Genomic DNA, 15191 nt, shown 5'->3' with positions numbered 1-15191 from the left:
CAAAACCTACATTCCTGACACTCTTTGCAAGGTATGGAGAGAGCAGCAGGAGGCTTAACTCCTAGCCATTTGGCATGGTGGGAACTGGCCTGATGTGCTTTATCCTGGCCACCAGGCAGGTCCAGTGTGGCAGAGGCCCAGTGGGATGGAGAACCTCTGGACTTTGTGCCTATTTTCCACCAGTGACTCAAGAATCTCCTCTTGGAGAGCGGGTTATATCTTTTAGGGCAATTCACAAGGTTCTGGTTGAGAGCAGAGTTGACAGACATGGTGAAAATCTCCAAATCCTAGCACCAAGTATATTTTAGACATAATTTTAGGAGATTCCCCAACTTACTAACAAAAAAACAGAGGCCAAAGTGGTTAAGTAACTTGCTCAAGGGGATATTGCTATTAAGTGGCAGAGCAATGCCTTGGACCTAGGTAGGTTTAACGCCAACATTTTAACCCCTGTGCCCTCTTGGTGTCCTGATACCAATGATCCAACTGCCTCAGGCTGCCTCCAGAAGAGGACTTATTCCATAGACTGTCAGGCAGCCTGAGGCCCCGAGACGGGGCTGGGACATGGTGACCCTCTGGGGTTTTTTCATCCAGCTGGCCCTAGCTAATCCCCAGATTTCATGGCCAGGCAAGAGACTGCTAAGGGCTGAGAGTGCCTCAGCTGCCCCAGGAAGTAAGGGGTGGAAACCTGAGTTGACGCTGCCTTGGGACCAGATTGGGAAAAGCATCTGCTTCAAAGGCTAGGCACTCCCATTGGACCACTGGATAACTGATAGCACCAAAGTGGCAGGAATAGGGACATAAGTGAGGGTCTGTGACTCCTGACTGCTCCATTTCTCTCCTGAACGGCCCTTCTGTGACCACACAATGTTTTAAAAAAAGAAAGTCATCCCAGGTCATCTACCAACGACTCAAGGCTCAGACAAAGCATGTTCCTACTCTCGGAGTTATGTTCCCTTTGTAACATTAAGGAATAGCCAAATACTAATTTTTTAGCCTTTTATTTTTTTATATGTCACTTACACGTAACATAAAACCAACATGAACATAAAACTGCTAAAAGGAGACAGTTGTGGTTGAAGAGGGAGTGGAGGAGCCCCGAGGCCCTGCTGCTAGGCTTTCCCTCCCTCCACCAGGGACAGGCCCAGGTGAAGACACTCAGCCTAGATGACCTGACAGCCCAACAGCGCTGACATTTAGCTCTCCAAGCGACACGTCGTCACATTCAGCCTAGTTAATCTGGACTCACTTTGTCTTTCTAGTCTCCTCTTAAGAATAAAAGCCTCCTGACTGGGCCTGCTGTTGTAGCAGAACACTGTCCTACTGCAGTCACTGGACGTGCAAGCTGCCAAAGCTTCTCCAGAGAAACACACATGGAGACAATGAATAACAACACGATCATTAACATGTGGTGTCCGCAGGCCCCTGACAATTGTGGAAAGCTAAATGAGAAGGATACTTGAAACCCGTGTCCTTAGCTTAACATGCACCTTAGTTTTGCAAGCAACATGTCTTTCCACGTGAAATGGTCAATTTCCCAAGACAGCAAACTTATGATTTGTTGGTACTGAATCCTCATCACACTCCCTTTGGAGACTGACAATCTGAGGGTTTAAGGCCCTGATGTCCCGTGGGTTTGAGGCCTCACAACCAAGGTTTCCTCTCCCACTTTTTTTTGGTTGCAGGCACACAGCCATGATGAACGTGCTGCAAAATCAAGTCTAACGTTCCAATCAAGGAAACAGGAATGCTCTTCTGACATTTATGGACGTGCACATTCACTGCTGTGCTGCATAGAGACCAAATAGCAGGAGACATAAATGGAAATCAGTTACAGTCATGACCAAATATACGATTCTTTTCTCATGGCCCAGTGGATTTTTCCACTGAGCAGAGGGCTGAGTGGTAACAAGCAGCACTTTAGAGTGTCCTCAGTGGCCTACTTCTTCCTAGTCTCCCCTCTAGCACCCTAACTAAGACTCTCTTCACCTCTACTTGATCTCCCTGCCTGTCTTACTCCCTTCCCGCACACAGTCACCTACGCTAGCACCTTCCAGCTTAAAAACACACAATTCTTTTTCACTGTCTGCAGAATGAAGTCTCAGCAACCCAGCATGGCATAAAGCTCTTCCACACACCTCCCACACTCGCCAACCTGGATCCAGGGTGTTCTCCCCACTGGCCCCGCACATTTACTCATGCGTGTCCACAGCGCTTTCTGCCTTCTCTCCACAATGGTTATGGAAAGCGTGGTTCTGAATCCAATTCTACTACTATCCACCTGAGAAGCTTTGGGCAAATTCTTACCTGTCTAAGCCTCAGTCTCCTAATCTTAAAATGGGACAAAAGCACGTCTGTAGGGATACTGCAGAGATGAAATGCCTGGCACACATTAACCACAATCAATGGTAGTTAATATTACTGCACATGTTTTAAAATCCCATCGAGTTCCCCTCCTGACCCAAACTAACCTACAGTAATCTCTAAAACTCTGGAATTCTTATGATAATCAATAGCTATTTTTTAAAAATCTCACACATCATCTTGTACTGAGGAGTAACCTTTGTCCATTACATGTCTTAGGCCCCTGACCACATGAGAGTTGTTAGGGACAGGGACTAAATGGGGGCTAGCAAGAGGAGACCTGAGGAGCTGAGCCCCTCAGAACCCCCATCCAAGTAAAAACAACACACTTGCTATGCAAATACAGCTTCAAGAGAAATCCATCATAATTTTGGACCACCATCCTCAAATTCTACTTCAAAATTGTGGGGAGCCCATAGCAGTGACCCTTGTATTTGGTCCTTTCTAAGCCTTCACAAGGCACAGCACATTCCTAGGCATATAGTAGGTCTTTGGTCAGAAACTTTTTGAAATCACTGAATGTGCTTTTATTCCAGTTGAATTAACCTTTTCAAAAATTTAAAAACAAACAAAAAAACCACTTCTTGAATCAACAGGAAATGTGTGAGTCCTACACTCTGAACTAATTCTTTCCCCCAAATTACATAATTCAACTGAACTTCTACAGTGACTAAATTTAACTTTAAAACAAAAGTTTTAAATAAAGCCACCCCTTACCTCCATTTTGAGAACTCTATTTAAACTAAAAGCTACCCCCCCCAATTCTACCATAAAGCAAAGCCAATTACATTTTTCAGTCTACCACTATTCAAAAGTAGGAGTTTATTGGTATTACTTATGCATTGCTGTCTACATCAACCTCTCTCACCAAATAAGCACTCTCTAAATATCTGTACCAGGTTATTGAAAATTACCCTTGCATTCACTCGACAAAGACCTGTAGGCTACGATGTGCTAGACCCTATTCTAGGTGCTGCAGAGACAGCAGTGAATAACCTAAAGGCCCCAGTGTCATGGTCGTTACGTTCTAATGAAGGGAGTCAGATAATGAATGACTAAGAAAAAGATTATAAAATAGGGCAATGTGCCAGAGTGACTGGGGGCTATTAAACTTAGAAGAGGTGATAGGAAAGGCCCCTCTCAGATAGTGATATTTAAGCTGAGATTTGAATGACAAGCAGGGGCAGTTGTGCAAATATCAGGGGAAGATCACTGCAGGCAGGGGAAAGAGTTGGTACAAAGGCCCAAAGTGGGAGGAGACACCTCGGCACTTGTCTCTCATACAGCCTGCCTGGAACCGGGAATTAAGAAGGAGAGCGGAGGGAGATGAAGGCCGAGAGGAAAGCAGGGCTTTACCAGCCAGGGAAGCCACTGGAGAGTTTGAGGCAAGGGAGTAATATGACCTGATTTTCGTTTTTAGAAGAAAAATGGAAGTGGGGAGAAGCTGTGGCAACAGGCCAGGTAAGAGAGATGCTGGGTTTGGACTCCAATGGCAGCAGCAGACAGAAGAGAAGTTGATGGGTTTTAGGCATGTTTTAGAAAGAGTCTTTCTCACGACTCAGTTGTTTCATGAGATTACTAATGAAGCAAAGACTGAGAATGTTTCAACCGAAATACTAAAAACCACCAGGACCATGAGCCAAAGGAAGTGTAAGCTCCACGAGAGGAAGGCTCTTGCCTCGTCCTTACCATTCTATCCCAGGGCCTGGCACCCAGATTTATTCAATAAATATCTGCTGAGTTAATGAATCAGGGGTTTGTAGATTTAGAGAGAAGATTTCATAAAAAGATGAAATTGGACTAAGTCAGCAGTCCTCTTTCTGGTGCAAGCATCAAATAAAAGGGCAGATTATCCTTCTGAATGAACAAGTGCAGCTGTTCCAATGTCACCCAGATAGATAGAAATTTGCCAAGAAAGTCCTACCAGGAATAGAGGAGAATCAAGAAGACAAAAGCACGTAAAACAAATTCACATATGCAATCCAGAAATACTAACAGGGCACCTGCTATGTGTCCAGCACCACTCTAGCCTTGAGGAGAGGGAGGTGAAGAAGATTCAGACACAGGTCAGGCCTTGCCAACTCTCAGGAACAGACCACACATCCTCAAAAAGTAAAATGCGAGTCAGCGACGGTAAATCAACAGGCCAGGTGTCCGAAGCTGTGGCACAGGATTTTACAGTTACTCTGTTAGCATTCGGGTTTTTTCCCATTTCAACTCACTGCTCTTATCAAGATCCTCTTGAATCCTGGTTCCATCACACAGTTGCCTGTGAGCTTGGAGTGTGCACAGCGGGGCTGTGGTCCTAACTCCACTCCTTACCAGCTCAGTGTCCTTCGGCAAGTCACTTTACCTGTCAGTCTCAGCTTATTCACCTATAAAATGTGGATAATTCCTGTCCTGCTCCCTCACAAAGAAATCAGGGATCAAATACAATAGTAGGTGTGCCAGTGTTTTGTCAACTATAAGTGCTGTATAAATAAATAATAGTACTATTTTTGTCTGTGTGTGTGAGGAAGATTGGCCCTGAGCTAATATCTGTTGCCAATCTTCCTCTTTTTGCCTGAGCAAGACTGTCCTTGAGCTAACATCGGTGCCAATCTTCCTCTATTTTGTATATGGGACACCACCACAGCATGGTTCAATGAGTAGTATGTAGGTCCACACCCGGGATCTGAACCTGCGAACCCCAGGCCGCCAAAGTGGATTGCGTGAACTTAACCACTACACCATTGGGCGGCCCCCAATAGCACTATTATTAATGACAAAAGAAATTATCCTTTTCCACTCTGTGCCATCTGAGATCTTGATAAGGCAGGAATTTTAAGTATTCATCCAGGCCATATAATTAGATGATCCATAAATCCAACTTACCATCCAAGTGACCAAGAGAATTTAGATAAACACCCATAACTGTGGGAATTCACAGCTGAAAAGACCTGGAAGTCAAATCAGTCAAACCTACTCCTGGGTAAGCCACCTAAGATGCTTATCTCCTCAATATGTCCTCAGTGCTGTCAAAGTATAATTTCAGAAAGCTAAAAACATAACTCTCATACAAATATACAGTATGCATGTCTCAAGGACTGATTTAACTCATTAATGAGCAGGATGGCAAAGCTGATTCAAAAGTAATACAAGAAACATACATATATAGAGTCAGTGGAAAAAAAGAATGCTGTAATACTCTTGCAAAAAGTTAGATACATAACTGGTTAATGTCCTAGAGGGCAATTAAAACATAACCATTGAAGTTATCTTTTCTACTTAGAAATCATTTAGATCTCTACTGGACAAAAATCCTTTGTAACTTATCAATTTTCTACAGGTTAACATCTAACTTTACAGAAGTAAGTCTTCTCCAAGAATGTCAGAGGTCCCTTAGATGGGCTTGCTAGACAATCCTCCTGAGTCATATTGAAAGGACACTCAATAATCATTTTGCCTTTTCTCCAAGTTTTAGATAATTTTCCTAAAATACCTTTAAAATATCTAAGCCTAGCTTATTACCCATTCCAGTGAACTGGCTGATAAGAAGTTCTTTTCTACCTGGTCCATTTATGCTTCTGTCTCATTTATATCCTCTTAATTTGTGAAAAGTCTTCAAATGATTGAAGTCTATTCTAAACTATTGCTTAGTCTTCTTAGGTCAAATCATCCTGAAATTTGGGGGGCCCTATTTTCCAGAATTTCCAGCCTTCAGTGCTGCTCTGAATTTTCTCCAACTATCATCCTTGTGGGTCTCTTACTATTATATTTTTTTAATAAATTTTATTTATTTTTATTTTTTTTGTGTGAGGGAGATCAGCCCTGAGCTAACATCCGTGCTAATCCTCCTCTTTTTGCTGAGGAAGACCGGCTCTGAGCTAACATCTATTGCCAATCCTCCTCCTTTTTTTTTCTTCCCCAAAGCTCCAGTAGATAGTTGTATGTCATAGTTGCACATCCCTCCAGTTGCTGTATGTGGGACGCGGCCTCAGCATGGCCAGAGAAGCGGTGCATTGGTGCGTGCCCGGGATCCGAACCCGGGCCGGCCAGTAGCGGAGCACGCGCACTTAACCACTAAGCCACTGGGCCGGCCCTGTGGGTCTCTTAAAGATGAACAAGAGAACATCTGATTCACAGGTGCTGATTCACAGAGCCCCTCCCCCAGGCTCTGGCTATTCTGAGGCAGTTACCATAATTAACTCTAATTCCCTAACTTCACAAACCCACTCCTATCATCCTTTTCTTTTCACTATAACAGTACTTGGAAGTGACAAACCAAACTCACTACAGAGACACATATAAACCCAACCCACACTAACTGGCACAATAATATCAAGTCAAAGAAGAAATCTAATAAACCAGAGAATGTCTTGTTCATATCTGTATTTTCCAAAGAGGCTGGGAATTGGAATGAATAAAACAAAAAATTAATTAGTTAACTGTTCTAAAGAACTGAAAGAATGAATGGATTCCAAAGGCTTTGTGGCACGTTAAGTGTCTTTCAAAAAGCTAAATGAGGATAGGAATTTCTGGGGACTAGCCCAGTGGTAGCCTTCAGAAATGGAGACTGTCTTAGTCCATTCAGGCTGTGGTATAACAAAATGCCACAGACTGGGTGGCTTATAAACAAACATTTATTTCTACCAGTTCTGCAGGCTGGAAGTCCGAGATCAGGGTCCCAGCACGGTCAGGAGAGGGCTTTCTTCTAGGTGGCAGACTTCTCATCACAACTTCACATCGTGGACAGGACCAGGGAGCTCCATGGGGTCTCTTTTATAAGAGCACTGCTCCCATTCATGAGGGTTCCACCCGCATAACCTAACCACTTCCCAAAGGCCCCACCTCTTAACACCTTCACATAGGGAGTTAGGATTCCAACATGTGAATTTTGGCGGGACACAAACATTCAGACCATAGGAGAGACCAAATGAATGAACACTGTGGGAATTTCTAGCACCTACTGGCAAGGCAGGGGTGAAGACATTTTATTTTGAAGCCAGGGAGGCAAAGGAGGGGAATAAATATATGCATCTAAAATCAAACCACACAGGTCTGAAGGCACCCAGACCGCTCTCAAAGAGAGTAGCGTTCCTATGTTTTGAATACCGAAGGTCTGGAGTCCAGGCACCAATCCTGACCACGCCACCCATTCCTAATCGACAAACGCTAAAAAGGAAAATCATCTAACACATGTTCTGACTGGAGAAGGAGTTAGAGGGAAGGCAGAGATAATGATAAAGAAACTGCATGAATATATGCCTAAGAGACTTGTAATTTGAGAAGTCCTGCTTTAGACAAATGTATTCTGTTCCCTCAAAAAGCTAGTTTTTCTTTCTCACATTTTATTTCTGTTAATCAGGCTTTCTCTATTTCTGATTTCCTACTAAAATGTACAAGGTGGTGTTTTTCCTCATCCAAAATAGCACTGCTTCTTAGTTTCCAAGAGTTCCATCTGCATGAGTCTTGCAATGGTGTATATATCCCTTCCTGCAGAAAGCTCCGACACCCAGCCTAGAACTCTGGTGTTTAAATTAATAGGGATGGGGACACACTGATTGAGACCTTCCCATGGATTGCTACTGCCGAGCTAGGACTGCTTGGGTAGCTGACTAAATTTGGAACTGCAGTGCTTTTTTAAAGACGTATTCTTGCTAACGTGAAAAAAACGAGCATTTGATTATCTTCTAAGCCTCATTCTCAAACCATTCACCTCTCCTATGACACTATCTTCCTTGGACCCCAGAGGAAATGCTAAATAAAAGAAAGAAAGAGAAAAGAGGGCAAAAAGGACACAAGCATTGAACGAACCAAACCTGGAGAACCACTGTATTCCATCAGAAGAACATGCATTTTGAAGGTTTTCATAGATTTCATTAATGTGGTAAGTGACCTAAGAAAAATGTCAGTCCAATCTCCTCATTTTGACCAAAGAAAGAGAAAAACATAGTACGCCTTGCCTAGGGTCACACTACACTCAGATGGAATTGGAACTGAAGCCTCCCGATTTCTAATTTAAGTGCTTTTCCCGTACACCAGTGGTTCTGAAAAGTAGGGTCCTCCACCAAACAAATCAGCATCACCTGGGAGCTTGGCATACTGTAAATTCTCAGCCCCTCCCCAGACTAACTGAATCAGAGACTTTGGAAGGATGGAACCCAGCAATTTGTGTTTTCACAAGCTCTCCAGGGGATTCTGATGCATGTCCAAGTCTGAGAACCACTGACTGCTCTAACACCAGTGATTCTCAACTGGGGGTGATTCTACCCCCAGGGGACACTTGGCACTGTCTGTAGATATTTTTAGCTGTCATAACTGGGGGTGGGAGAGTGCTACTGGCATCTTGTGGTAGAGACCAAGGATATTGCTACATATCTCACTGTGTACAGAGCAGCCCCCACAACAAAGGATTATCTGGCCCAAAATGTCAATGGTGCTGAGGTGGAGAAACACAGCTCTACACCTACTACTGGGAGGGCAGAAGAGATAGGAAACCTTGTCAGTGTTGTGCTCTCTCTCTAAAAAGCATCTAGCCCCTTTAGCTGGAGTTTTAGTTCTCTTCATAACCGTATCCACTCAAGCTGTGCTCCCCAACTGGTGTGCCTCCACCAGGCCAGGTGAGCCGGCATCTGGATCCCCCATAGTCAGTGAGTCCAGAGTCCCAGCCCCCGAAGCCAGTCACTCCCACTGCAAGCAGCTACATCCAACTCCCGAGTGTGCCGCACAAATATTATCATCTTCCAGAAGTGCCATGATGTGATTAAAGATTACAGATCAGCACTGAAATTTAAAGAAAAGGTCAGAGTGACTTCCCACTTTCACTAACGGTGAACAAGGTTTTATAGATCAACCCTTCTAGTGACAATAACCAAAAAAGCCAGGTAAAAAACAAACAACACATCTAAAGGCATCCAATTGCTGTCAAGATGGTAAGGAATTTCTAGGCTAAAACCAAACAGAAAAAAAGGAGTCTAAAAAGGCAAATGAGCACAGAAGCCCCTTTTTGCCCTAAGCGCATTTGCTGATCCTGGAAAATACAAACTTTCAAGCTGATGGCCTCACAGGGCAAGAGAGTCACCCTCTCAAGGTGCTCCCCTCTTCACGTTAAGCTGGAGGGATCCATTGATATCTCCCCAGATGCAATCCGTGGCACTTCAAGTGAAGAACTCCTATCTCCATCTCCACTACCACCCACCACCCACCACCCCATAGAGAGGGGTTAACACTTACGGAGCAGTAATTGGGTCCCAGCTACGCTCTACCTACTTTACAGGGGTCAATTAACTTAATCCTGGGGCAGTGGCAAGGAGTTAGGTTCTATTATTCTTCCCTTTTCATAGGTGTGGGAACTGAGGAACAGAGAGATGAAATAATTTGCCCAGGATTACAGTCCAAAAGTGGCCGAGCTAATCATACTCAGACGTAGGCTGCCTGACTTGAGTGTGAACCCTCACCCACTACAGAGCAACAAGTTAAAACCAAAAGAGCACAAAGATGTTGATTCCTATACGACAAAATAGCAAAAACCTGGGAATAACTAAATATCTATCAACAAGGGATCAGTCAGATAAAGTACAGTATTTACAAAGAGCATTATAAACACAGACCTATATTAATTGCACAGACATTACCATTGTTCAGTAAAAACATAATAGAAGATTATTACAAATTGTGAATTATTGTTGTATAATAAACACCTCCACAAATCAAGCAAAAAAGCAAGTTACAGAAAAGCACACATAGTGTATTCTCATTTATGCACTATCATATACATTTTATACAACATAGCATAGTAGTTACTCGATCTTTAGATTCAGAGAGCTTACCATTACTTGACTTTGGGCAAATTACTTCACTGTTCTAAACACCAGTTTCCTTCTGAGTAAAATGGGGTAACATTATTATCTCACAGGGTTTTGGTGAGAATCAAATGATATGACGCACGTCGAGCTGCTCAACACAGAGCCACTGTGGAATAGCACAGTAAACACAGCTGTCCCATTATTATTATGCTTTTGTGTGGGTGTATATATGTGCATAAAGAGATGTTTGGAAGCATGTTAGCCAAAGTGCCATCAACTGCTTATCTCCAGAGGACTGACATCTCCTGGTCATTTGTACTTTATTTTTTTGGACTTTTCTGTATTGCTGAATTTTTACAATGAATGGGTATGATTTTTATAAAAACAATAACACTTTTATATATACCCTCCTATCATACAGATAATTGGGCAACATGAACACACTCTCTATTCCAATAGCATTAATGTGATAGGCAATATCTCAAATTAGAGATCCATGGGAAACAGAAAGGGTAAGCTGAGGAGAGTGAGATCCTTGGCCTGGAACATTGCCAGGCATATAATAAATATTTGTTGAATGAATGAAGGAATAAATGAACTGAGAGGCAATACAACGCAGCAGTATTGAGTTTTGGAAACAAACACAGTTGGATTTAAATATTAGCTCTGGGGCCAGCCCTGGTGGTCTAGTGGTTAAGATTCAGCGCTCTCACTGGTGCAGCCCAGAGTCATTTCCCAGTCATGGAACCACACCACCCGTCTGTCAGTTGTTATACTGTGGCAGCAGCTCACATAGAGAGCTAAACTAACAACTAGGATACACAACCATGCACTGAAGCTTTAAAAAAAAAAAAAATCAGCTCTGTCACTTCCTTGCTTTTAACCTTGAACAATTTATTTTTAACCCTTCTGACCTTCAGTTTCCTCATCCATACGGGACTGTACCAATTCATAAGACTATCATATGGATTAAATGAGACAGCAAATGTGAAAGCAGTTTGCATTTAGCAAAAGTTCAATAAAAATGAGTTCTTTCCCCCTAGTCCCAGGTTTGCCTGTGACAGACTGTGACATTGGACAAGTTGTTTCTCTGAGCCTCAGTTTTCTCACCTATAAAGTAAAAATTATATTTACCTACCTCTTGGGATGATGAGATAATTATGTAAAAGCTTTTCATGTGGTATGAATAAGACAACTTACTACGATTATTATGGGAGTTTCTTTGGTCAGTTTATTTTATAGCCTCTTGGCTCCAATAAACTAAACTTAGGTAGCCTCTAAAATCCGATAAACATGCAGATTTTATTAATTAGTAACAATTTACCGACCTTCATGAGCTTTCCCAGAATAGCCTAATCCCTGTCTACCTGAAAATAAAGTCTGCCTTGATCTGACTGAATCACTGCCTCCCAAGACACCCTGGTCTGGTTCAGCCCATTGTCCTGACTGCACAGCACAGGAGGAGTTAGCTGGCACAAGAGCTGGGCGCCTGTGATCTCGGTTTTGTTCTCCTAATGCTAAAGACAGAAACGCTTGCTTCTTCTCACTGTTTAAGAGGAAGTGCTAACTATCTGAGGTGCCACCAGCTGACACCCTTTCATAACTGGACATCCACGGTCCCACTGAGGAGCACCTTGACAATATCTAACATTTATAGAATCCTTTAAAAGCATTTCTCATACATTGTCTTCCACAGCCAAAGAATCACCTGCCGTGGTAGGCCAGGCAGAGATTACTCTCCCTACTTTACAGAGGGGAAACTATGGATCCAAGAAGTTAAGTGAACTCAAGCAAAGTCAAGCCTTGCATTGCCAACCATGCTTGATAGCCGAAAGGGAACTATATATAGTGCTTCTCTTTGGGAAAGGTGAGGAGGGAGTGCCTTCAACCCTACTTAATCAAGGGCAGGGCCAGAAGCTGACACCTGGAGTAGAGTTTGGAGTTTACTTACATCAGGATCACTTCTCCCTAATTTGAACAACCAAGAAAAGGAAATATTTATGTTTATGGCCTCACGTGACTCAGTTCTGCCCTAATTTTGGATGTCCAGCACCCTGAATAGGTCTGTCCTCCTGAGTCAAAGATCCACAGAACCACAGGCTACTAAAGCGGAAGGGTTCTTAGACATCATTGAGTTCAATCCCCTCCTGTCACAAATAGATGATAATGATGAGGTGCAGAGAAAGGAAGTGATTCCCCAAGATCACCAGTGAGCTGAGGCAGAGCCAGGCTTAGACCCTTGTGCCCCTGAATCCAAGCCCAGCATTCTTTTCACCCCCTTCCTCAAATGACTGACTTCAAATCTATCTCCATTACTCTGATCCCCACTCCCACTAGCCTCCCTATCCTAATCCCTTCCTCTTCCAGAATCAAAATCCTGCATCCTGGTCAACAGACATTGAGCAAATACCATATGCCCAACTGTGGCAGTAAAACATCCCAATCTCTTGATCTTTACTACATAAAAGATGAGCCTACATGCTGATCCATAAGCACAGAACGGCCATCACCCTGCCCTTTAGGCAAGAATAACAACTGACAACAGAAACTCAATTGTGACGACTAAACATCCACATTATCCTTTCCTTCTGGCTTCTTAACTTCCTCAAAGCTTGAAATTCTCTATGAGAAGTCAGATATCTATGTTAGCCATACAAGAAATGCCCAAGGAGTTCACTTAGGCAGACAACTATGTTTACAAGTGATGAAAAAAATGAATGCGCTAACGAAGACGGGGAACATCAAGTACCAACTAAAGGCTTGGACTGCAGGTTAAACAGGGTTTATCCGGAACCCCAGTGCTGTGAAGTTTTGAGCAATATGGTACCATGACACCCCAGCCTGGGACCTGCTGGGCACGGTGCTTTCTAGCCAAATGGGCAAGTTACTTGTCTCTCTGTGCCTCAGGCTTCTCACCCATAAAAAGAGAGCAGTAACAGTAACCACTTCTGCAGTTACTGTGCAAAGATTCAATGAGACAATGTGTGTTAAGTGGTTAGAAAAGTGCCTGACGTGAGAAATACTCATGAATACAAGCTATTGTTGTTGTGTGGGGGATCAGAATTGGCCACCTCAAAATGTGTCTCTCTGGCTTGATTTTTTTTTGTAATTTTTATTTTTTTTTTTCCCCAAAGCCCCAGTAGATAGTTGTATGTCATAGATGCACATCCTTCTAGCTGGTGTATGTGGGACGCGGCCTCAGCATGGCCGAAGAAGCGGTGCGTCGGTGCGCATCCCGATCCGAACCCGCACTTAACCGCTAAGCCACTGGGCTGGCCCTGGCTTGATTATTTTTAAGAACAAAAGACTCTGAAAGAAACTTTGACCTTCCCCCTAACTGCCTAAAAGAATTTAAGAGAGAAGGCCTGTTCCAGGAAGGAGCTAATACCATAAGATAACATTGTTTATAGCCAGTCCAGCAAACACTTGTTTAACAAACATTTACATTTCCATCCCCATGTAAATTGCCTTCCTCCCCTTTGAAGTTTCACACCACTACCCACAACATGCTCCTTTGTCTTTAGCTGAAAATGGTATTCAAGGTGGCGACCTTGGCCATTCTGGTGAGTTACTCAGTTTTTCCAGCTTTCTCCCATGTATACACCTTATAAAACTTCGTTTGATTTTCTCCTGTTATTCTGTCTCATGTCAATTTAATTCTTAGGCCAGCCAGAATGACCTAGAGGGTAGAGGAATTGTCTTCCTCCCCTACAGCTGCTATTATTAAGAACATTAATTAAGAAATAGAGTTTAGATCTTACCAAGCTGCACTTTTGAACTCAGAGTTCACATTTTATCACATTTTCACAAACTATAGAAAGAGGTTAAACTATTTCCCAGAGAAAGCTGACTTTAAAAGAGAGAGCACTGGGAAAAACTAATTTTTAGTCTTACGGAAGTTTTCTGAGCTTTGCTAATATCCTAGTACATGCCAGAAGATGTTTTTTCACAGTTAAAGCATTTATTCAATTGCTGTTCTTGTGAAAGTTTCACTGATTAGACACAGTTATATAGTTATCACTTAGTTTCCTAGGCAAATAACCAACCTCGGTGGAAAGGAGAAGGGGCAAGAAGCAAGGAACTCTCCTATTTGTATTTTCCCAATTCTTTACAACTCTCTCATACCTCTGCCACCTATCATCAACAATCAAGATGAGATCCACCATGGGAACTGGACTGTTTCCAAAATGCTTGGTATGAGTGAAGCCATCAGGAACAGAGGCAAAGCAGAATAAACGAGAAATGAGAGATTTATTCTATGCTGTAGCAAGTTAAAAATGAAAGAGTGGACAGTCAAATGATTTTCAACAAAGGTGCTAAGACAACTCAGTGGGGAAAGGATAGTCTTTTCAACAAACCAGGCTGAAATAATTGGCAATCTACATGCAAAACATGAACTTAGACACTTACCTCACACCATACATAAGAATGACCTCAATTAGTATTTGGGCGGTGAAGATGACGTAATCTATGCAGAAACAGAAGTATAATGATATACACCTGAAATTTATACAATGTTATAAACCAACGTTACCACAATAAAAAAAAAAATGAACTCAAAATGGATCACAGTCTAAGCATAAGAGTTAAAACTATAAACCTTCTAGAAGAAAACATAAGAGAAAATCTCCCTGATCTTGAGTTAGGCAAAGAATGATCCATAAAAGAAAATACTGGTAAACTGAACTTTATCAAAATTAAAAATATATGTGCTGAATTCAAGACACTACCAAGAAAATGAAAGGGCAAACTACAGACTTGGAGAAAATACTGCAAATCATATATCTGATAAATGACTTATATACAGAATATGTAACAAAATCTCAAAACTCAAGAATGAGAAAACAACCATAATATAAATGGAAAATAACCTAAATATCCAACAACAAGAACTGGTTAAACATTCTAGATACCTCCAGTCAATGATATACTACAGAATTGTTAAAAAATTAAACTCTTAAAAAAATAAGATAAGGGCCGGCCCAGTGGCACAGCAGTTAAGTGCGCATGCTCCGCTTCGGCGGCCCGGTGTTCATAAGT

General features: G+C 42.4%; 1 protein-coding gene across 5 annotated transcripts in view; it reads right to left on the bottom strand.

Annotated features, from left to right (window-relative positions):
* Nucleotides 1–15191, bottom strand: part of EVL (Enah/Vasp-like) — a 160775-nt gene that overhangs the window by 126907 nt on the left and 18677 nt on the right. For 3 of the 5 annotated variants that reach the window (XM_058567690.1, XM_058567685.1, XM_058567688.1), the window contains exon 1: nucleotides 14562–14651. The exons of 1 other annotated variant lie outside the window; for it this stretch is intronic. In XM_058567690.1, coding sequence (XP_058423673.1) covers nucleotides 14562–14575 — 14 coding nt within the window. In that variant the 5' untranslated portion in view covers nucleotides 14576–14651. Of the gene's footprint in view, nucleotides 1–14561; nucleotides 14652–15191 lie in introns of those variants that run through there. One more of the 5 variants, XM_058567686.1, reaches the window with a different exon arrangement.

The sequence above is a fragment of the Diceros bicornis genome, chromosome 24 (assembly GCF_020826845.1).
Source record: "Diceros bicornis minor isolate mBicDic1 chromosome 24, mDicBic1.mat.cur, whole genome shotgun sequence".
Classification (NCBI taxonomy): Eukaryota; Metazoa; Chordata; class Mammalia; order Perissodactyla; family Rhinocerotidae; genus Diceros; species Diceros bicornis.
This window is presented reverse-complemented; position numbering and strand designations above follow the sequence as displayed.